The sequence below is a fragment of the Cibotium barometz genome, chromosome 18, assembly GCF_041138505.1.
Source record: "Cibotium barometz isolate CiBa-2024 chromosome 18, ASM4113850v1, whole genome shotgun sequence".
Lineage (NCBI taxonomy): Eukaryota > Viridiplantae > Streptophyta > Polypodiopsida > Cyatheales > Cibotiaceae > Cibotium > Cibotium barometz.
This window is the reverse complement of record NC_141063.1, coordinates 48,094,572-48,119,182: the sequence shown is the minus strand read 5'-3', so window position 1 is coordinate 48,119,182 and position 24,611 is coordinate 48,094,572. Positions and strand designations below refer to the sequence as shown.

Genomic DNA, 24,611 nt, shown 5'->3' with positions numbered 1-24,611 from the left:
AGCCCATTTGGGGCTTTGGCATCTCCAAAGACGAGAAATGGAACTAAGGTGTTGTTTCCATGTTACAGCCTTGTTTAGATACTAGAAGCCCAACTGGGTAGGTTCCAAAGATGAGGAATAGAACCTAGTTATAAATGATAACTCAGTGGAGAAGTTGTTGTATTATAAGATGCTTGATGGACTCTTAAAGCTTTACAAGAAAGATAAGAAATAACAATATGGCATCAAAACAATATAAGAATATATTTATTAAGATGGAGATAAAAGTGGATTTCTTGAATGTTAGAAAAAAAACTTAAGGACCGGAAACTAAGCAGCTATTTGCATGTTAATTTGAGGTGGTCCAACAGTGTGAAACCTTTTTTAAATCACAAAACTAAAAATGTTGATGTATAGGAATTTGGACCGTGTAGAAAACAAGAAGAAAATGTCACCTCACTAATACCACAGGTATGGAAGGTGGGAATGGCTAGTCACAATAGGCCACCAACCCACCATCACCCGGTGGTAGAGAACACCTTGAAAACGTCAGTTTACAAAGAAAAAGAAAAAGGGAAATGAAAAAAGAAAACTGTGGCAAAAATCATCAATATGTCACTGGAAAACCAAAATCAACTATAGATCTAGAAAGGGCAAAATGAGAGCGGGCACGCCAATGTCCGTACATTGCTTAGAAACTGGAAGCAGCTACGAAGTCATCGATCTGTCACTGGAAAACCATTATGAACTAAAGATCTAGAAAGGGCAAAATGAGCGCGGGCACCCCAACGTCCTAGAAGCTCATTTGGGCAGCTACGAAGTCGAGAAGTAGAGCCCGTATTTTGTCGCAGGAGACGACATGATCGGCATCCAGTACCTGATCACAGCACACAACGACGAGAATTAAGTTCAACAACCAGTGCACTTGGTGGAAATCATAACATGAAAGATAGCACCCCCGCCTGGTACCTTGGCGTAGATGGAGTGGACACAGAAATCCCGATTGGCGGACAGGTTGACGTTTTGCACGTCCAGTTGGAGGTTGTCCTGCAGGACGGAAAGAAGCTCCGGCCAAAGACCTCTCTTCTTGGGGCAGTTGAGGGTGATGAAGAGGTCGGCGCTGCCCCAGAACCGCACCGTCACGTTCAACGGAAACGGCACGGAGCAGCACCCTATGCGCTGCTGCTGTCCTCCGTTGCCGTTGTGGTTGTCGTTGTCGTTGCCGTTACCGTATGTTGCCCCTTGAACTCGCATTAATGTGGCCCTTCTGTCAGCTGCGGACTCCAGTTTCGCCTTCGTCTTGGCCAGCTGTTGCAGTTTCTCGTTCAAATGTTGCACGTACTGCATCACGTAGCTGAGTAGAGTGCACCTGTCCGCCGACTGCGGCATGCAATTACCCACGATTATTATACGTCCAGATGATAATGACACGAATTAGGATGAAGTAACATCATTATTAAACCAGAATTACGGCCACTAGAGGTCGCGCCCAGTCCTGACTTCAGGAATTTTACCCTTTGAAAAGTTTGCCCGCTTCATTTTTGGAAAAGCACGTGCATCCCAATAATTAACAGGCTTTCTACAGCGGAAGACTTCACCAAACTTCTTCGTAAATCTCTTTGTGAGATGAGACGGTAACATACGCTTAAGCAATCGCACCCCAATTATGAAGCTATTTGTTTTACAGCCTGCAAGACTTCATAAAGAGATTTTAACCTTGTGACTTAATACCCTTGTGATTATAGAGAGACCCACACTGCTTACACAGCACATGCAATATCCTACTCATAGTTTTGTGAGCAAGCAAGACTTCACGTCCAAGGTGTTTGTCATGAGGTTGTGATTATACATCATCTTTTTCAGCTTGTGATTTTGAGAAGCCATACCACTGTTAATTACCTTGAAGTCCGGCATGGGAAGAAGGGATCTCAGCGTTGCGAACAAGCTGGTCATGCTCTGTCGTCTCTGCCTCTCAGAATTTATGTGAGCTTCTTTGTAAGTAGGCGTTCCTTTCCTCATGGGTGGGCTAATGTGAAGGCCATCATGAGTGGGGGCGCCGGCTACTGGAGGTGGAGGAGACAACTCTGGAAACTTGAGCTCATTCTCATCATGTTTACAAACGCCGTGGATGCCATGTGGGATAGTAGGAAGCAAGCTAGACTCAAACTCTGAGTAGCTCAGGGCTTCCATGTTGGGCGACTGCAACACCACATCCTGAAGGAAAATCTCGCTCAAGTCACAAGACAAGGGGGAAGGATATAGAGCTACTAATAGACCCTCAACAGCTTGTGTTCTGGGCTCACTCAGCAGTAGCATATCTGAAAAGGTGGTGGGCTCATTCGCAGCTTGTGTAGCCATATCTTGCATCAACGCGACAAAGATCGGCTATGCAAACCGGATACGAGATAGGGAGAGAGAGAAAGACAGAGAGAGGAATGTGCCATATATAACAAGCAGCAGCGCAAAGTCTGCATTGGTGCACTAATGAGACGCTGCAATGGGTCTGGGGATACAGAGTTGTGAGATAAAACGTGGATGACCTTGTAAAGCTCGACGATTAAATGCCGCTGCCCTTCATGAATTGCTATTGCTGTGACATTAGACTGTCCAGTACCGCTAAACTGTGGCGCTTGCTTGCCTCTTTCAATGTAAATTCATAAAGAAAGCTACGTCGGAGTCCGGAACGGTGAACCTGCAGATAACACATCTTCGAAGTTCGCTCCCAATAAATTATTGACACGGGGTCCGTCGACCTTTTGTTTCCAGGAAGGTTAACCTTATGCATTAGCCTTCAGGAAGGTGCAAGCCTAGAAGGTTAACCTTATGCATTACCCTTTAGGAAGATACAAGGCTAGAAGGGCAACCTTACAAAGTTTGACATGTGGTAGGGTTACATCGGGAAACATCTTGAAGACAAAGCTTCCCAAAGTTTGGACCTAGAACTAGAAGATGGTATTTGAACGTGAAGCAGCCGGTTTATACATTTTTGGCCTTGATTGAGAACCCTATTGGCATGAGATCTGATGTAAAATTTTGGACTAAGGAGGACTATATGGAAGAGCAGACTCCCAAGGGTTACACTACGGACTCTTTGCTTGTGGCATATATGTAGTTGGGTTATCATGTATCTTTATAGCCGAGGGAAAAAAAGTGCCCTGGCTTGTTGATCTTATTGTGGAGTTGATGTGCTTATCCTTGCACTAGCGGTGGATCCGTGTCCACTTTTGCTAGAAAGATTGTATCAATCACTTCAGGATGCAAGGACAACCCTGTACAAAAGCCGGCCTCTCTGGAGAAGGTGGTAGAGGAAGGAGTGCTTCCTCGCTAAAATATGGCATTGGTTCTTTGGGAAGGTTAAGCAGACAATGTCGATTTTGGAATTGCTCAATATAGGTGCTCATAGTGATCCAAAATTGACGTGTTGAGGCTAGGGGAAGAAGGGCTTGCAAGATAGGGGGTTGCAAGTCATTTATGCATGTATCCCTCCATTGTTGTGCTTGAACCTCCTCAGGTAATCTACGTTGATTTGGTCCTTGATCTGGTACTCTCATATCAAGAAGGTTATGGTGTTGGGGTGTAATTCCCACAATTTGTTTCATTAAGCCCGTGCCATATCGTCGAAAAAGTAAGAGCGGCATAGCCAACAAATGTGTGAAGCTTCTCCTAATATGAGTCGTGCACACTCTTGACAATGTAGAAATGGATGATGCTGTTGATAGAATAAAGTGACAAAGCGATACCCACAATAATTTTCACCTAAGGGAGCATAAAAGTACCTAGAATGAGTTTGAAAAGGAGGAGAACTATAATCCCCGCGATGTTCAGGTTGAGTACTATTAGGGTCAATGCATGGTGGACATGTATCTCACCAAGTATCCATCAGGAGGTATCTGGGCGTAGAACAATGAAATTTAGAAACTTCAAACTTTATACACTCATATCCAGCATTACAATCCCTATAAAAAACAAGTAGATAAGATCATCTCAAAAAGAACACAATCTTGTAATGGCAGAAGGAACCACATTAGTAAAAGTAAGACTATTCAAACACTGATCTAGCAAATAGCTTCAATTGTAGTGTTAATGCCTTACCTTTAGTTTTAGGTACGTCCTTCTTAAGAGGTGGGAAGGATAGCAATTGTCGAGGAATTTGAGCAAGATAAGAGGATTTAGGCAGTGAAGTGCTAGAATCTATGCTCAAAGGAGACTCATGTAAAGTTGGATTTGTCTTAGGTACACAAGTTGATGGTGGAAGTGTGTAACAAGGAGAAGTTGGGACAATTGGTGATTCAATACATGTTTTGGGAAGGTCAACACAAGGAGATTTGTAGGTGCTATCACAACCACCTATCCTATCTTGAAGAGGTTGTGTTGATTTTCTTTGTACCCACTGATATGAAAAACCAAGACTCAGTGGCTTTTGAAATCTTATTGATACACTCTTCTGGCTCTAGCAACCCATGGCATTTGGGAAGCTAAAGTGCTGTTGCACCCTCATAATAGCCTTGTGCTTTAAGAATATACTTTGGGACCCAATAAGTAACAATCTGAGGCTTAGGCTTGGAAAAGATATTCTTTTTAGGAGGTTTAGCAACTAGGCTAGATGGTACAAGTTTGTACGCATCTTTGGGTAGCCAAATTGACGATTCCTTCTTGCCTGGCCTTCTTTGAGCACTGACTAGAGTAGTTGGAACATGCCAGCCATGGTCCTCACTTGAGGACTCATCGATTATCCACATCATTTGTCTTGGAGCTTGAAGAGCAGATGTTGAAAGTGGGTTGTGTAAGGTAGAACTACCACCCTTTTGACATGATAAAACTCGTGGAGCAACAGATCCCAAGATGCAATCAGAATCCATTTGCAATTTATATTGTCTATTCTTCCAATCTAATGAACAATTGGTAGCACTTAACCATGATCGACCAAGAACAACCTCTACCACTACCTTGGACTTATTAGCCACATAAAAGGGAACTGACATCTGGTGATCCTGAATGGATATCATAATGACACATTTTCCCTCTATAGGGTTATCTTCACCTAGGAAGCTTCGTAAGTCAATAGGAATGTGCACAAGTGTTGGTTGTCCCAAGGCTACCCATGTTTCAAATGAGAGAACATTATAATCTGTACCAGAGTCAACTAAGGCAGAGACAAAGTAGGTAGTCTCATGAAGATGCAGACACACGTGAATATTGAAAGGATCGACATATTGTTCATCTCAGTAGCTAACTGTAAGGTCAACACAGAAGCCTTGCGATGCTCCTTGGCTTTTGCAACTCTAGCTTTAGCTTCTTCTTGAGCCTGACGTTTAAGTAGGTCATGTGCTTCTTTCCATGTGTGGGCAGCATGCATTTATTGAAGCATGGCTTCAATTAATGGTTCATTGTATTTCTTGAGACGACTTCCATTAATGAAGTTAGGCATTTGCTCACCTTCTAGTGTCTCTAAACACACTGCACCACTTGGAGTAAGCTCATTAATCACAAACGGTCCTAGGCCACGTTTCTTGAGCTTTCTCTGATGCTTCTTAAGTATGTACAAGAGCACAAGGTCCCCTTTTTTGAATCGGCCAGTTGTTACATTTCGATCATACCATTGCTTTTGTCTCCTCTTCTTGGCATACATCCCCATTACCGCCAATAAGCGGGTCTCATCAAGCTTTTCCAATTCATCAATGCATTGAGAAAGCTCATGACCAGTCCAGTCCAATTGTTTAGCAACTCGTTGAGTAGGTATAAGAAATTCAATGGGAAGAATTACATCTAGCCCAAAAGCAAGCTCAAATGGGGTTGTGCCCACATATGTTTTATAGGCTGTTCTATATGCCCAAAGAACTGAGTGCAACTTTTGATCCCAATCAATCCTATGTCCCTCAACAATCTTTGTGAGTACTGTGTAGAGAATCTTGTTAGTACTCTCAGCTTGACCATTGGTCTGCTGGGGATGATAGGGTGCAGACAACGCTTGTGAATTACCATAAATTCTTGAAGTAAAAACTCTATGACCTCATTCACAAAGTGCACACCTTGATCACTAACGATTTCAATAGGTAAACCATAGCGTGTAAACACGTACTCATACAAGAACTTGGCTGTGGTTCTGGCATCATTTTTTACTGTAGCCTTTGCCTCTACCCATTTGGTCAAATAGTTAGTTGCGACTATAATATATTCGGCATGCGTGTGACGAGCTGGAGGTTTAATGGGACCGACAAAATCAATACCCCATTTGGCAAATGCACGTGTGCTTAACATAGGCCGTAATGGCATATTGTCCTTTGTGATGGGAGGTTTGGTCCTTTGACAATCGTCACAACGTTTTACATATTCTTCGGCATCCATTTGTAAGGTTGGCCACCAAAGCCCAGACCAGCTAATCAACTTAGCTGTGGTATTGCCTGAAAAGTGTCCACCCCCAACACCTGCATGTGCATGAGTCAAGATTTTCAAGTAGTCAGCTTCACATACACACATGCGCAAGTTGCCATCGTTGCCTCTCTTGTAGGTGGCCTTCTATCAGCATATAGTCGCTTCAACTTCAATAGCATGCTTTTGATATTTAGGAATTGTTCGATCAGTATGACCATGCTGAAGATAGTCCATAATATACTTGCTCCAACTTGGTGTAGTTGAAATTTGGAATAATGTGATATTATGAATTGGTTGTTGAATTTGACATGAAGCACAGTTACGAACAAATTTTTCAGCATCTGCATATGGTAGGCCACCATTGCCCATCCTGAGTTATACATCGCACACAAGTAGTAGCTGATGCATGGATTCCACCAATACCCTCATGTGCCCATTCCAAGATCTCCTCATATTAGTCAGGGTTCGGTATAAGCCGCAACACTCCATCATTACCCTGACGATATAATCTCCCTGAGATTAACTTGAATGGTCGCCACCATAGGTCCACATTAGGACCCGCTAGTTGTATCTGCCCACTTGTCAAAATTTCTAAGATGGGTTCAGACCATTTAGGAGCTGTCTCTACAAGGAAAAGTGTTGAATCTAACATATCATCATCCACACCCACATGAGATTCTCCAGAGGTGATTCGAGATAAATGATCTACCCTAAGATGAGTTGTTCCTTTTCGGACTGCCACTTCAAAATCAAACTCAAGAAGGATGACAAACCACCTCACAATCCTTCCAGTTGCACAAGGCTTATTCACCAAATATAGCAGTGCTTGATGGTCCACAAAAAATATAAATTTGTTTGCCAAAAGGTAATGGCGAAACTTTTTCACTGCATATATCATGGACAAATCTTCTCTTTCTATTGTGGTATAATTCTTCTCAGCATTGTTCAACTATCGACTAGCATATAGCACCACGTAGTTTTTGCACACTATAAAGACTGCTTTATACATTTTAAGCAGCAAAGGAAGAACCTAGTGGATGATTGCATTAAAGCTATCCATATAAGATCCTCACAACCAAAGGTTTTACAGTAGATGGGCACAACACAAAATCAAAAACATACTTAAGAATAGGAGGTCTCTAGTAAGGAGAGATGCAAAGGAGGAGAAAGCCCGAATAGATGCTGATCAAAATGGACACGGCAAGCCATCTACTGCTCATAGGGGCGAGTGGAAAAAAGCCAAGAAGGAGCTCCTAGAAGGAGTAGTGAACTAGCAACAAAGAGAAGTGCAACGAATACAAATGGAGCGATATGGATCGTTGCACTTCAGATCTGGAGGTTGTGCATCATGGGAGGCCGAGTTTGTATGTATAGTGTAACTTTGTGTCTTTTCTTTGTATTCTCTCTATTTGAGTTGTGTTATATTGTTTGTCTTGTGATGTAGCGTGACATTGTGGGTAGAGATCCTACCCTAGCAAAGACTGGCTACCATCATCGCCACAGTAAAGGAGATACATGGGATTACCTTCACGACGATGAAGGCACATCTCCGACGAACAATACAATCAAGCAAGGAGAACACCAATGCACGTAATATTTTTTATTTTTATTTACAAAACACGTTTCAACCTTTATAATACTTTCTATATATATATATATATATATATATATATATATATATATATATATATATATATGTGTGTGTATATATATATATATGTGTATATATATATATATGTGTATATATATATATATATCTTCACTTTGTGTAGGCACAAGGTGGACAAGATGACTCAAAGAACTTACAAAACGGTCCTTCCAATGATCCCCAAACTTCTCCATTCATTAAGGTTAAAAGGTTAAAAAAGGGCCACATTTTAATCACTTATACAAGATTTGGATTAAGCTTTTGGCCATTAAAAACATGGCGTTTATCGATAAATATAAAATTGGATGGAACATAAATTTTAAATTTCCTAGTCTACTGCGGTTGTACTTATTTCTCATTATCGTTTTGCATCATTCTCTTCTCTATTCGAGTCATCAAACAATGTCTAGACAACAGTCTAACCTGAGGTGCACCCCTAATGTCATTTCATCCTGCATCCTTCAAAATGTTAAAGGTGATCAAGGTGTGTAGAAAGGTATAAACTTCAAGTTAAACAATTGGGTGACTATGCAACCATAATGAAAAGGTCCTTATAGGATAAAAATACAAAGAAGAGACTTATTATAATACCATTGGAAGGGCTGTATCTTGGAATTCAAGATAGAAAAAGATGGGTGGAAGGAAAAGGTGCAACATGTGTACATGACAAGAGACATGCACATGCATCCTTCTACTTTAACATCTATATTGCAAGCTCATTGTAAGATATTTTTTGTAATTTAATTTATGTTCTTTATGATTCTATTATTTATTCACATGTGTTGTATATGTGATAGATGTTTATTCCTTGTCCATTGGCCTGTGGGTAATAGACAGTTGATTTTTTGTGTATTACCATGTGTTACACTATCAGCCTCTTGATCACTTCATTCAATAATAAAATTTACAATAAATCCTTACAATCCCTCCCTTAAAAATTTTGGATTCCCAAATCTATTCGAACATTGGAATCTACCTTGAGAAGGGAGAAACAAAGGATGCTTCCACTTGAACAACTTGTTCTTCACTAAGAGAGGCTTCACATGTAGCTTCTTTATAAAGATCACCCTTATCTCCACCAAAAGAAGAACCCATACTAGGCCTGATTAGGTCTTATGAGAATCCCTTGCCACCATTACAACTAGATGTCAATGTTGCTATGGTGCCAAAGTGTTCTTCATCATTAGACCTACATCATCCTCAAGGAAGACGGACAAATTGGCTTCAAAAGGTTTACATCACCCTTTGAGAAGTCCATGGATGATGAGAAGTAGGAAGGAGGGCATGTAACCAACTTCTATATTTTTATCCCCAAATAAAATTTTGCTCCCTGATAACTTATGTTCACGCAAAGTGGAAGCCTATTAGAAAACATAACTCCCACAAGTATAATAATACTAAAACCATACAACACATACCACATATTTCATAAAAAATAAAAAAAACCCTAAAAAGAAGAGATAATCACCCAATAATACAAAGAGAATGCTTGAAAGAATAAGGTTTTCATAACTCCTTTAGCTAATGTACAGGAGTCTCACGCAAAGGATTTCCCTTGGCACGTGACACCTAAGCACTAATTTTGGATTCGGATCGAGAATGGTATTATTAAGTAAAGTCTAGCATACCACCTTTCCAAACACACTCACAATACTTTTATGCATCCTTAGGAGAGGAGTGACTTGTTTTGGAGATAATCTCATCAATTTATTTTTACTACAATTCTATCCCACAGATCCATCTCATACATGTAAATGGCATATGCTTCTTGCCATGTCCCACCTTTGTTGGCAATGTAGAATATATTTTTGATGTTATGGGACCGCATTACTCCAATCCATGGTAGGAGTAACACCACAAAGGCATGATGAACTGAGTGTTCTTTACGCGATTAGTGGATGTGACTAAGTAAGAGTACCCGAAGAGGAGGAAATAGAGAAATGTAGGCAGGAGATTTACCTTGCGCTCACACCTCCACTTTATGAAATTCCATTCAAACCCAAACCTTGTCTATGTAGTAGAAGGCGAGTTTATATATGATTTCTAGAGTACAAGATGCTTCACTTACTTACCTATAAGACTTATGCACTTTCATATCTCGGATGCTAGTTATGTTTTAAGAAATGCAAGTGAGGGGAAATCTCAACCTAGTGACGTTGAATTGGAGCATGCTTATGAGCTATGGTTATGTGATGATGAGCTTGCTAGATGAGTTTGATTTACACATTATTGAGGTGCAGACGTGTAGACCATGTACAACTCGCAAAGGACATGCAACCTCAATATAGACCAAATGTTTCCACTTGGTCAGGTGTATCCTAACTTACTCTCAACTTTGAAACTGTTCTTGCACAGATCATTACATGCATTCATAGAACTAAAAAGACCTTATGGGTTGGTAACTTTTTTTTTTCTAATTGCCACTTAGAGGAACGTTAAGGCCATATTATTTATTAGACTTAGTAATGTCCCTACTTGTCCATGAATGACCTTTAAATATGCCAATGGAGTATTCTTAGTACTCCCACTCAGCTTTGAATGACCTTTAGCTCACTTGTAAGTGAGAATTTTTTTTAAAAAAAAAAGAAGAAGATGGGAGAGAGAGGAAAAGGACCAAGAAGATAACTATCATCATATGGGATCCTACTAGGACTCTTGGTTAGTGAGGGTACCTTGAGACCGATGCCTTGTTTCTTATGGGGTAGGGCATTGTGTCATGAATAAACTAATAAAAGAGAGGCTAAGCCATCATCGTATTAGGAGATTCGTGGTGGTCCGTAGATACTCTTATCAGAGGTGTCTTGATCAATGCAATGGTCTGCATAGATTGGTGCATTATCCCTTATGCTATATTAAAAAAAAACATCTACACACTTAGCGCTAAGTCCACTAAACTAGTTTGTGTATCTTGAGACTAAACCATAACCGTAGGCTTATGATTAAGACTACTTGAGGTACAAATAGGCTTATGATTAAGACTACTTTAGGTACAGATAGGCTTATTACTAACCTGTAAGTTAAATTGACCTTACCTTTCCTCTTCGTAGCATAACTTGAAGTTCACCTAGTCATAACTTGAAACTCTTTACTAGTTTATTTGTAATTTTTCACACCGATAACACAATACCTGGCCTTTAACTATCATCACAAGATTATCACCTTCCTATCAATGGCATTGACTGATCGTCACCAACATATTCTGAGAACGAAATGTGCATTAGGAAGGGGGGCATGTTAATCATCATTGGACATTAGAAATGTTAATATTTTATATTTTATGTGTACGATTGTCTCTTGTCTATGAAAGGCATGCCACATGATTAAGGTGGTTGTTTCTACTTTTTGTTACTTATAGATGTGGGTGTATTTTTTTAGGAATAAGGTTATAGAATGATGTAAAGGCTCCTCTAGAGTTTGTCTATGAAGATTTTTATTATAATATGCGAGCCCAACACTACATTAGGTGGTTATTTCTACTTTTGGTTACTTATAGCTGTGGGTGGGTGTTTTTTTTAATAAGGATGAAGCTTTTTGGAAAATTATAAAAATGGCATAGTTTGCTAGAGAATGAGACAAGAAAGAGTTTGAAGAGGTTTAAAAGAGATCAAGGAGGAGAATTCATATTTAGTGAATTCAATGCCTATTTTAAGGAGTACCGGATTAAGAGAAATTTAGCAGTTACTCATACTGTGCAACAAAATGGTATTGTAGAGTGTAATAATCACATTATGGAGATGGCATAGAGTATGATTAAAGGGAAAGGAATAACAATTTTTTTCTTTGGTTCAAGGTAGCCTGCAATGTATATCCTTTAAACATGAGTTACACAAAGGCAGTGAATATCAAAACATCTTATGAAGCGTATACTAGTAAGAAACCTTCACTTTTCTATTTTATTACATTTGTTTCTTAGACTCATCCAAAACCAAGTGAAACTCCAAAAGAAAGAAGTGAATATCAAAACATCTTATGAAGCGTATACTAGTAAGAAACCTTCACTTTTCTATTTTATTACATTTGTTTCTTAGACTCATCCAAAACCAAGTGAAACTCCAAAAGAAAGAAGTACAATTTCTCGGGGTATAATATCGAGCCAAACAGGTACCGACTTGTAATGATCCTTGCATTATAAGCTTGAGGACTTGTAAGACTAGTACTTTGATTCTCCACCCAACCATATCCCAAATAGTCCCTAAACTCATGGTTATATATTCCGGTGCATGACCTTCCAACTTTATCCCCTTGACCTTTCATTGGCTAGAAATTACCTTTTCCTTGTCCAATTCCTCTTCAACTACCCCTAGAAAGGGGCGCCTAAGTGGTTATATAGCCCTAAGTGGTGCATGACCTTCCACCTTTCAGCCCCTTGACTTTTATCGACTAGAAATTGCCTTTTCCTTGTCCAATGCCTCTTTAACTACCCCTTATGTGTCCCTTGGTATTCCATTATGCATCTACTTTCCTTTTTACTTAACTTTAATACGTATTAACCATTCCCTAGGTATTTACTATTTGAAATCCCTTGAATCTTATTTGTCATATGTACATTATGTGTGCTATGTTATATGCACATTATGTGTGCATATACTAGGAGGCTAACCCATATTAGGCTTATGAGCATGGGAGCATGGGAACAAGCTCTAGAGGAGCATGGGTTAGGACTAACCTTAAGAGTTAAGGTTAGGATCAGGCATCCAAGGGTCACACATGGGAAATTCACTTGAGGGCCCTCCTATATAATAGAGGCATGGGGCACACATGGGAAATTCACTTGAGGGCCCTTCTATATAATAGGGGCATGGGGCACACTCAAGGGAGGCAGCTTGGAGGCTTCAGCTATGGTCTCTTGTGTAGAGGTCCATATCTACTCCCCTACCATTTCACACTATAGCTTCATGCTATTGGATTAGAGTTATACCTCTTGATGGTATGGGACATCAAGGTAGAGGTATGATGTATTTCATTTATAATTCATGTGTGCATCCTTTGGGCGGCTCAGGGGTGGATGAGTTTATGCCTGATTTATGCATGTTTATACATAACAATTATCTAGAGAGATCTTAGGGTTTTAACAGTGGTATCAGAGCAATCTCTAGTTAATTGTTGTTGATTTTTTTTGAAGTAAATTTTAATATTTACTAGTAAAAATGTTATTTTGTTGATTTGTGTTGATGATTTACATGTGGATCATCGATATGGCGATTGGAAGGCATGTTACTACTATTCAATGGATGAATTGACGTTGCGAGGGAATTCTGTGAGTTTAATGCTATTTTTTTCTATTTTTTATGGTTTAAAATAAGCATTAATGGAAATTTGTACAAAAACACCACATGTTTTATTGTGAATATTTTTGGTAGAATGGATTCCCTAAATTTCTAGAATTTTTAGGAATTTTTTTCTAATTTTTAAAGAAAATTTTAGAGTATTTTTTAGTTAAAAATATATTTTTAAATACATTTTTGCGAGTTTTTCTGCGCGTATGCAATCAAATTTCTATCGATTTTCTACTAAAATGTAGTAGGGGACAGCATGTTGATGCATGAAATGCTCTCCCATGTGCGTGGGATCCTCTCTGCCTCTCAATTCTGATTTTTCCTTCTTTTTTTCGTGAGAACTTCTCTTAAAAGGGATTTTTTAAAATTAAACATTAATCATAAGTAATGTTAATTATGATTAAGTAAAGTTTAATTAAAAACTTTAATCAAACAATTAAAGTTTATCTCTCTATTTTAACAAAGAGAGAGAAGGAGTGGGAATTGAGTGGAGAAGATGGAGAGGAGAGGACACTCTCCCATCTTCTCTACGCGCAAGCCGGGGGGGGGGGGGGGGGGGGCTGCACAGCAGCGCCGTCGATGGAACAAAACGCCCCCCCTAAAAAAATCAAAACCCATAAGCTTAATAAAGCTTATTAATATATTTTTTATTTTTTTAAAAAATGAGTTTTTTCCAATTAAAAAATAAGCTTTTGAATTGTATTCAAAAAAAGCTTGGAGAAAAAGCTTAAAATTAGAGAAAAATTGAATTTTGAGAAAAGGAAATTCTTTAAAAATTTCTAGAATTTTTTTCTCGGTGCCTTTTGGCTTTTCATCTTCCGGAAAACCTTTGGCTTTCCGTTTTCCCGAAACCTTTTGGCTTTCCAAATTCCGAAAAAACTTTTGACCTTTCGTATTCCGGAAACCTTTCACATTCCAAATTTTTTTTGTCTTTTCATTTTCCCGAAACTTTTGGCTTTCCATATTCCGGGAAAACCATTGGAATTTCGAATTTTTTTGACCGTTCGTATTCTTATGCGTTCGGGATTGGTTAAAAATTTAAAAAAAATTCCTAAAAATTAGTGGAAAATTAAACAAAGGTTGTTTTAAATTTTGGGAAAATGTGGGGTTGTTGTTTGGCATGTGGTGTGTCCATTCGGGCATTTGTGACCATTCAAATTCCTTTAAAATATATTTTTTTGACCCAAAAAATTAGAAAATCCATTAAAGTTGTAAATTTTCATTGGATTTGAGAATTGTTAGGCAGAATTGGAAATTTCGTAAATGATGGGATTCTCAAGAAAAATTAGGAATATTCTAGAAATTATTTTTAAACATCCTAAAATTTGATATTTTTAAAATATCAATGGTATTTTGGCAAACTAAATTGTTAAAAGTTTTTTGAAAAAATATAGGTTTGGAATGCCATAAGATAGGTTTGGTGGAATTCCAAATTATTATATTTTGAGGTCCTATAAAATTAGAAAAAAATCATGATAATTCTTTTTGTGGAGAATTTAATATTTTTGAGGATTATTTAATGTTGAAGTACGTTTTCTCGTGTTGACATTAGATAGATGCGGGTTATTCGCATATTATTAATATGATTATACCTCGTATTAGTAGTTATTTCTGTTTGGATTAATTTAAACAATGTTTTCATGATTTTTTGCCATTGTTTGGCCATTCTATTTGGACACATTCCATACTTTTGATGGCTATAAATTGCGTTCAAAGTGTGTTTCACCTTTGATACTTTTTCATGATAATTTATTTTGCACTTATTTAAGTGTGGTCTATGCTTAATTTCTTAAGCCTAAGATAAATTCTATCATGGGTCAGTTGATCGGTTTGTTTTGGTGGATTTTATTGGATGTTTTTCAAGTTTTATATGGACTCATTAGGTTCTGCCTAGATCATTTGTGTCTAGGGTTTTTTTTTAAAAAATTGAGTGCTACACAAATGTGTTTCACTTGCTTACTTTGGAGTTTTGCTTGAACGACACCACGTTCATATACTTCGGATTGATGAGTTGGCCACTAATTTTAATGCTTCTTTTGGCATGATTAATGTTCACTAGATGGTATGCACTGATTTTTATGATCAACTATGGTTTTTATGGATTCAAGGAGATTTTATGCTTTTATCCATGGTTTTATAAGGATCTTTTGATCTTTTGGATATTATCATGTGCTTTGAAGGTAGCATTTGCCTTCGTTTTTTGCACATAATTTTGGAGTATATTGCTTTACTCTTGTACATATTCCAACTCAGATACCTACTTGTTTATGTATCTAGGTGAGTTATTTTTCTACCCTAACTTTATTGAGTTTATTGGGTAGTTATCATTAGAAAGGTGCTAATAATTCAATTTCTTTTCTAATGATGCACTCGAAAAGAGTTATTCCTTGATGTAGTCTCACGTATATAGAGACAGATTGTAGTATGTGAAAGTTTGGGATAAGGCTATCTTATTTCTTTTATATAGGATGTATGGCTGGTATCATGGTGGTATGGGACGCTAGTGATCCCTCACATATATTATCTTATGGGATAATTTGGGCTCAATATTGCTGCTTTGCTTACATCACTTAGCATGTTGACCTCAACATTAAAAAACAATCTCATTTTCTAAATTCACTGAAAGTTATAGTTTGAGCATTCTATAGATAAACTTCTTTTATCTATAGCCTGCATGTTTTGATGAGTGTACTTCTTTTGGCATGATTAATGTCCACTAGATGGTATGCATTGTTTTTAATGATCAACTATGGTTTTTATGGATTCAAGGAGCTTTTATGCTTTTATCCATGGTTTTATAAGGATCTTTTGATATTTTGGATAATATCATGTGCTTTGAAGGTAGCATTTGTCTTCGTTTTTTGCACATAATTTTGGAGTATATTGCTTGTACTCTTGTACATATTCCAACTCAGTTACCTAGTTGTTTATGTATCTAGGTAAGTTATTTTTCTACCCTAACTTTATTGAGTTTATGGGGTAGTTATCATTAGAAAAGTGCCAATAATTCGATTTCTTTTCTAATGATGCACTCGAAAAGAGTTATTCCTTGATGTAGTCTCAGGTATATAGAGACAGATTGTAGTATGTGAAAGTCTAGGATAAGGCCATCTTATTTCTTTTATACAGGATTTTATTCATATTTTTCCTAGACGGCATACTAGGGAGTTTCAAATTGTTAAGGTATGTATGGGTGGTATCATGGTGGTATGGGACGCTAGTGATCCCTCACATATATTATCTTATGGGATAATTTGGGCTCAATATTGTTACTTTGCTTACATGTTGACCTCAACATTTAAAAACAATCTCATTTTCTAAATTCATTGAAAGTTATAGTTTGAGCATTCTCTAGATAAACTTCTTTTATGTATAGCCTGCATGTTTTGATGAGTATACTTCTTTTGGCATGATTAATGTCCACTTGATGGTATGCATTGTTTTTTATGATCAACTATGGTTTTTATGGATTCAAGGAGATTTTATGCTTTTATCCATGGTTTTATAAGGATCTTTTGATCTTTTGGATAATATCATGTGCTTTGAAGGTAGCATTTGCCTTCATTTTTTGCACATAATTTTGGAGTATATTGCTTGTACTCTTGTACATATTCCAACTCAGATACCTAGTTGTTTATGTATCTAGGTGAGTTATTTTTCTATCCTAACTTTATTGAGTTTATTGGGTAGTTATCATTAGAAAGGTGCCAATAATTCAATTTCTTTTCTAATGATGCACTCGAAAAGAGTTATTCCTTGATGTAGTCTCAGGTATATAGAGACAGATTGTAGTATGTGAAAGTCTGGGATAAGGCCATCTTATTTCTTTTATACAAAATTTTATTCATATTTTCCTAGATGGCATACTAGGGAGTTTCAAATTATTAAGGTATGTATGGGTGGTATCATGGTGGTATGGGACGCTAGTGATCCCTCACATATATTATCTTATGGGATAATTTGGGCTCAATATTGTTGCTTTGCTTACATCACTTAGGCTTGTGAGCATGGGAGCATGGGAACAAGCTCTAGTGGAGCATGGGTTAGGACTAACCTTAAGGGTTAAGGTTAGGGTCAGGCATCCAAGGGTCACACATGGAAAATGGAGGTCAAGAGTCACTTGAGGGTCCTCCTATATAATAGGGGCATGGGGCACACTCAAGGGAGGCTTGGAGGCTTGGGGGCTTGGAGGCTTAAGCTATGGTCTCTTGTGTAGAGGTCCATATCTACTCACCTACCATTTCACACTATAGCTTCATGCTATTGGATTGGAGTTATACCTCTTGATGGTATGGGACATCAAGGTAGAGGTATGATGTATTTCATTTATAATTTATGTGTGCATTCTTTGGGCTTTCGGGTGGATTAGTTTATGCCTGATTCATGCATGTTTATGCATAACAATTATCTAGAGAGATCTTAGGGTTTTAACATTATTTATAGCAACCTTTTATATATAAATAATCTTTCCTAGTCTTACCTTAGTGTTTATCAATCTCATAACATTTCTCCCCCTTGAAAGAAAAGTTTTCGTCCTAAAAAACAAACTCAGGTCACTATTTCTTTAGTTTATCCAATCTTTCCTAAGTTGATCCTTCTTCTCATCTCTCTTTCCACTTTACTAAACATTCTTTAAACAAAGAATGTCTAGTTTTCTTTTCTTGATATTCGAGAATATTTTTAGGCTCATGTGGAAGAAAAGGTGGTTCTATAAAATCAACTATTTCTTCTTTTCCAACAATGATGTTATTATTGTTTCCCATCTTGCATTTCAATCTAAACATAGGATGTACTCTGGATCCTTCACGTAAAGCTACCTTGTAAGATACACCTCCATTTTTTTTAAGTATTGTATAAAGACCACAATACCTTGGACTTAACATTGAAACTTTTCCACTTTTTAAAGTTTTTAACTTTTTAGAAATCTTTATATAAATTAAATCACCTTCCTAAAAATTAATTAGTGTTCTTTTACCTTTCTCATAACTAATAGAACGATCCTATTTTAACATTGCTTCTTGCAATGTTTAGCATGTCTTGCATGTCTCCGAGAAAGTATTTTACACTCTGTAATTTTTCTTTTTGTAACCCAACTGATATGGGTGCTCCGGGTTGAAATCCATACATTAGATGATCGGACTAAAACCAGTAGTAGCAGAATGTTTAGCACTATTACAAGAAAATTTTAATAATGAAATATACTCATCCTCATTGTTTTGCTTATGATTAACATATGCTCGAAGTATATCTTCTAGGAATTGGTTAACCCTTTCTCTTTCTACAATGCCTATTGTAAGGAGTACCGGATTAAGAGAAATTTAGCAGTTACTTATACTTCGAAACAAAATGGTGTTGCAAAGCGTAATACTCACACAATTATGGAGATGGCGTGGAGTATGATTAAAGGGAAAGGAATGCAAAAAAAAAATAAAAATGATCAAGGTAGCCTACAATGTATATCCTTTCAACATGAGTTAAACACAGTGAAGAGCATAACATCTCAGGAAGCGTATACAAGTAAGAAACCTTCATTTTTTTGATTTATTACATTTAGTTCTTAGACTCATCCAAAACCAAGTGAAACTCCAAAAGCAAGAAGTGTAATTTCTTAGGGTATAATATCGAGCCGCATGGGTACCGACTTGTAATGATCCTTGCATTATAAGCTTGAGGACTTGTAAGACTAGTACTTTGATTCTCCACCCAACCATATCCCAAATAGTCCCTAAACTCATGGTTATATATGCCGGTGCATGACCTTCCAACTTCAGTCCCTTGACCTTTCATTGGCTAGAAATTGCCTTTTCCTTGTCCAATTCCTCTTCAACTACCCCTAGAAAGGGGCGCCTAAGTGGTTATATAGGCCTAAGTGGTGCATGACCTTCCAGCTTTCAGCCCCTTGACTTTTATCAGCTAGAAATTGCCTTTTCCTTGTCCAATGCCTCTTCAACTACCCCTTATTATGGACCATCTACTTTACTTTTTTACTTTAACTTTAATGCCCACATGCAGCCATTACTAAGTCTCATTCTTTGGATGGTAGTGTCAGTAATCCACTTCTCTCCTATAGGCCGATGACCAACAATCATTTCATGTAAAAATAAAGATAATAGATAAATGGATCATTCATTTAGAATAAGCACAAACATGAGAAGAAACAACTAATATCATTTGAAGAACTTACAAAACGGTCCTTTCAACGATCCCCGATAACTTCTCCATTCATTAGGTCTAAAAATGTTAAAAAATGGCCAAATTTTATTCACTTGTGGTGGATTTGGATTAATCTTTTGGCCATTAAAAACATGACATTTATCGATAAATATAAAATTGGATGTCATATCTACTTTTCACTAACTTCACTTTGGCTATTTTTAGTGGGTTATCACTACTTCAATGTAATACGGTAAGGCTATTTCTGGGGGTTCCAACTTCACGGGCCTGCCCCCACGTACCAAATGTTAGTACTTCAAAAAAAATAATTTAAAATATAGGTTCCTCCCAAAAAGAGTCGTACATTTGAGTAAATACATTTTAAATTCCCTAGTCTACCGCGGGTTGCATTATCCTCTTATCTATTCATCATCAAGCAATGTCTAGACAATAGTCTAAGTTGAGGTGCACTCCTAATGCCATTTCATCCTGCATCCTTCACAATGTTAAGGATGATCAGGGTCTGTGGAAAGGTATAAACTTTACGTTAAAAATTTCAGGGATTTCATTGACGTAAACGAGAACATGTGAACATGTTAATAACATATGTTAATAACACAAAAAATCTTGTGATCCCATGTTATATTCACAAAGCTTTCACAAGGGCCTAAAAAAATTATCTTTGTCAGGCATAAAAAATCTTCTTAGGTGGCCACTGACCTGCTATTATGTGAAGATGGTAACATGAGAACATGTGAATAGCTTATTCCCATGTGTAGCCAAGCTTTTAAGGGGTTCCCAAATGGCAAGTGACCTGTTATTATGTGAACGGTAAAATGAGAACATGTGAATAACTTGTTCACATGTGTTATTATCATAAAAAATCTTGTGATCACGTGAATATTAAATCCCTGGTTAAAATGATTGGGTGAGTATGAAACCATCATGCAAAGGTCCTCATAGGATAAAAAGACAAAAAAGAGGCTTATTACAATACCATTGGAAGCGGTGTATCTTAGAATTCAAGATAGAAAAGATGGGTGGAAGGCAAAGGTGCAACATGTATACATGACAAGAGACATGCACATGCATCCTTGTACTCTAACATCTATATTGTAAGATCATTGTAAGATATTTTTTGTAATTTAATTTATTTTCTTTATGATTCTATTATTTATTCACATGTGTTGTATATGTGATAGATGTTTATCCATCAACAAGCATTGAGTGGCAACCTATAGAGTTATTTACTGGGACTTTTGAACCTATGCATGGTGATCTTGGGAAAGTATTATTTTTCGATCAACCATCTTCTCTTTTCATTAACAAGAAGATATTTTTATACAACACTACATTTATTGTCCCTACAAGACCAAAAGCTTATGGAAGACTAGAGAGTTTGCCTATACCATGCCTAGATTCATTAGATTAGGATTTTGTAGACAAAGGTACTCTATTAGCATTTAAATCCAAGATTGGCTTGGATATTCAAAAGTCCATGAAAGAAGAAAGGATTTCTAAGAGGATTAAGCTATCATGGTTTATAACTCTTCATGTATTCATGGCATGTTTTTTAGAAGAAAACATCAAGATGACAAAAGCAATGTGGCTGTCTACACATATATATAAGTCCAACTTAGAGAAATTACTCCACCATTCATAGGGAGGTACTCAAAATGAGCTTGTAGTGGAGAGGCCAGCCTAACCAATCCTAGAGTTCCAAGGTCATGAGATTGTGTTCATGCCACCATGTGTAAAGTTGAGCTTGTACCGTTTTTATTACCATGGACACTTTAATTTCAACTTTTAATCTAGGAATATTAAGAATTAACTTTCTTTTGAACACTTGTACAACAAGGGCTATACATGTAGAGTTTATGGTTTTATGGGTAATTTTGAGGGTGGTTGCTTCAATATCATGTATAGCCTTTAACTCTTTCAAGTCTGGGTCTCCTACATGACTCTTTACCTTGTTATGAGGTGGGTGATTAATCAATATCCTGTGTAGTGTGGGTTCTTCTTGTGTAGCCTCTACCTCTTTCAGGTCTGGGTCTTCTACATGACTCTTTCCCTTGTCAAGAGGTGCCTTAATCTTGTTATTTTTTGTTTCTTTAGTTCTTTTGGGTTTAGGAGTATGTGATTTATTTTTGAGATTCTATTTTTAAAAATTATTCCCATTGTGTAGAGTCATTTATTGCTGCCTTTTTGGCCTTTTCCCACAACCTTAGCTTGTAAGTGGGTGAGAACATTCAGTGGCACCATGGATAATTTTCCATTATTCACACTTAAGATAGTAAGTGTTCAGTACTGCAAGGTATCTTTCACCAAATTACGTCTCCATAGGTATTCTATGATGATTTGTTCAATGGTTCATCATTTACAAAAGGGTTACAAGGTGTCAGGAACTCAAGGTGTTTAAGTACCCTAAGTATGGCAATATACCACCTTGTCTATTGAGTATTATAAGGTAGGTATTCTATGAAGATTTGTTCAATGGTTCATTGTTTACAAAAGGGTTATAAGGTGTCAGAAACTCTAGGTGTTTTTAAGTACTCTAAGAATGGCAATATATCACCTTGTCTATTGAGTATTACAAGGTAGCTTTCAATAAATCAAGTCTCCTTGGGTGTCCATGAGCACATGATCGATAATACATCATTTTCAAAACAGTTGTATGGTTTCAGAAACTAAAGGTGGTGAAGTACTCTAAGTAGGGAAATCTACCACCTTGTGCGGTCCACGATAATAGAAGCACTGTAATGTTTATCTAATTGCTTCCTTTTAATAATTTCCACTATTTGGGTTACTTTTATTTGTCATGAGGAAATTTGGTGTTCATATGGGGTTTCTTGGGTTAACATTTGTATAGGTTGTGCACATGAATAGAGACATTGGGACATGTCATGACCCAAAATTTTGTAATGATTGCAATATAGATATATTGCCATAGGGTATAAACACTGTGAGTTGGGGTGGTAATGTTGATAATGTACACACTATATTTGGTCCACAAGTGGGAGGTTCTAGGGATTGTGTTTAATTGAGTTTATCCCCTTTTTGGATTTTCTTCCCAATTTTTTCAAGAAAGGCTGTACTGTAGAATTCTCGGATTGACATTTCAAAGACTAATTTCTCTTGAGCCCTTACTTCTACTAGTTTAGATGAGGAAGAGTTGATTCTGCAATTGTTCCCCATCATGTTATCATCTAAATGGATTTCTTCTTTGCAACATTGATCAAAAGAATATGGATTTGAGACTATGATCAAGTTTTGTAAAGTGATTCTTTTCATTCCCATGAGGAAACATTGTCTCATTTGTGCATCATTGAGTTTCTCCCAATCCTCCCATTGTGAGTTTAGGGATTCCAAATGCAAGAAGTAATCCATTATATTTTCTTTAAGTTTGTTGCTCTATCATATAGAATTCTATTACTACACTCCAATTAGGGACTTGCCTAGGGAATCCTTTAATGAAGGTTATCTTCTCATGGTTCTAAAATTTTGCTTAATCATAGGTATCAAAGTGATGAACTATTGACTATATTGTCCCACTAAGTATAGATTCAATTCATGCACCTTGGAGGAAATTCAGATTTCCAAAAGCTACTCAAACATTTACATAAATTGAAGAGGGCCAGTAGATCCATTTTATTTGCCCATGATCTTGGAGATCTCTACGACCATGGTTCTCGATGAGTCACACTTGTGGGCCACATGTAGCTATCTCTTAAATTTATAGCACTATTTATTCCTTGTGTAAATCCCCTTCCTACAGTTTGGGTATAGGGCTACAAGGGTTATTGAGTGTTGAGTTTGAGCATTTGCAAGAGGTTACAACTCATTATCGGTGGCAAAGAACTAGTCACTTAGGGGATAGGAGGAGTCACCAAGCATACCATGCATGTCAGATGTCATTATGAGTTGTACTTGAGACATGGACCTCAAGGGTTGGTAGATTTCAACAATTAGATTCAACTACATCAAGCTTGATGAGCTGGTTCTCAAGTAGATGCTATTTTGGGTTTTATATTTTTAAAGTTATATGGTTTGTTAGAATTATATAATTCATTTAGCTATTTTTTTGGGTTTTGTAAAATTGCTTTTAATTCAAATTTTATATTTTTTAAGGTTTTGTAATTTATTTAGATTTTTTAAGTTTTTGGATATTTTCGATGTTTTTGGTATTGGCAAAGCTTCGAGGGGTGCACTACTAAGAAACCCTATGTATCACGTGCATTCAAGAGGTATTTAAAATACCCCTTACCTGTAAATTTCTCATAAATAAAATGACCCCCTTTTTCTTTATAGACTTACAAAGGTTTTTTTCAAAATTGAGAAAAATTTAATCCCCTCTGTAATTGTATTTCTATAAATTTACCTTACATATTTTTAGGTGAGCTCTCGAGGGCTAAGTAAGATAAGAGACATTTATTTGAATGCAAATAGCCTCTTAAATGAAGTGGATTTTTAAAGCCAATTCAACTTAGGTCCCAAAGATACCCAAAAGTAAGCACAAATGCTTAGAATGTCACGGTTTCGATTTGAGAAGATTTGTCTTTGTTTCTATGCCTGTATGTATGTAAAGAGGGATCATGGGTGTACTTACACATAAGATATAGGGAGCATAGCCATGTGAAGAGGAGAGAGAGGGGACCTGGGTAGGTGCACAGGGTGTACACAATTTCAGTATGTGCCTATGCACCACTATATTGATGCGCGGTTACGAGGCTTTAGTCATGTGTATAGTCACGTACTGGCCAGAAAACAAATCTAGACATTCTAGAGAGAATTCACGAGAGCTTAAAATATTCCAATATCACAAAAAAGAAGCACAAAATGTGATCCCAATATCATAAAAGAAGAAGCATAAAATGTTTTGTAATACAATCTGTTGAGATGTTGAGAGAGGGAGAGAGGCGAGACAAGAGACACCACATACGCTCCACAAGAATGAATCATATTATTCACAAGTCACATATATATAGGCAAGACCTAGAGTGAGTTAGGGCTAGCTATATATAGCTCCAACACCCCCAGTCAAATAAAGGTCTCCAGCTGCGAGTAAAAAAACTCTTGGGAGCACAAGGGAAAAAACCCGAGCTCCTACATATAAATGTACAATGCCATCTTAAAGTCCATGTGCAATGTGCTTCTATATACAAAGTACAAAGAATAAATGTGCA

The 24,611-nt window shown here is 37.2% G+C and overlaps 1 protein-coding gene across 1 annotated transcript; it reads right to left on the bottom strand.

Annotated features, from left to right (window-relative positions):
• Positions 1 to 668: 668 nt before the first annotated feature.
• Positions 669 to 2,402, bottom strand: LOC147629426 (uncharacterized). Its single transcript, XM_086812999.1, has 3 exons — positions 1,879 to 2,402; positions 949 to 1,359; positions 669 to 856 (listed from the first exon to the last, which is right to left on the bottom strand). Exons 1-3 carry the CDS (start codon positions 2,344 to 2,346, stop codon positions 773 to 775), a joined length of 963 nt encoding a protein of 320 aa, XP_086669125.1. The 5' UTR covers positions 2,347 to 2,402; the 3' UTR covers positions 669 to 772.
• Positions 2,403 to 24,611: the final 22,209 nt, after the last annotated feature.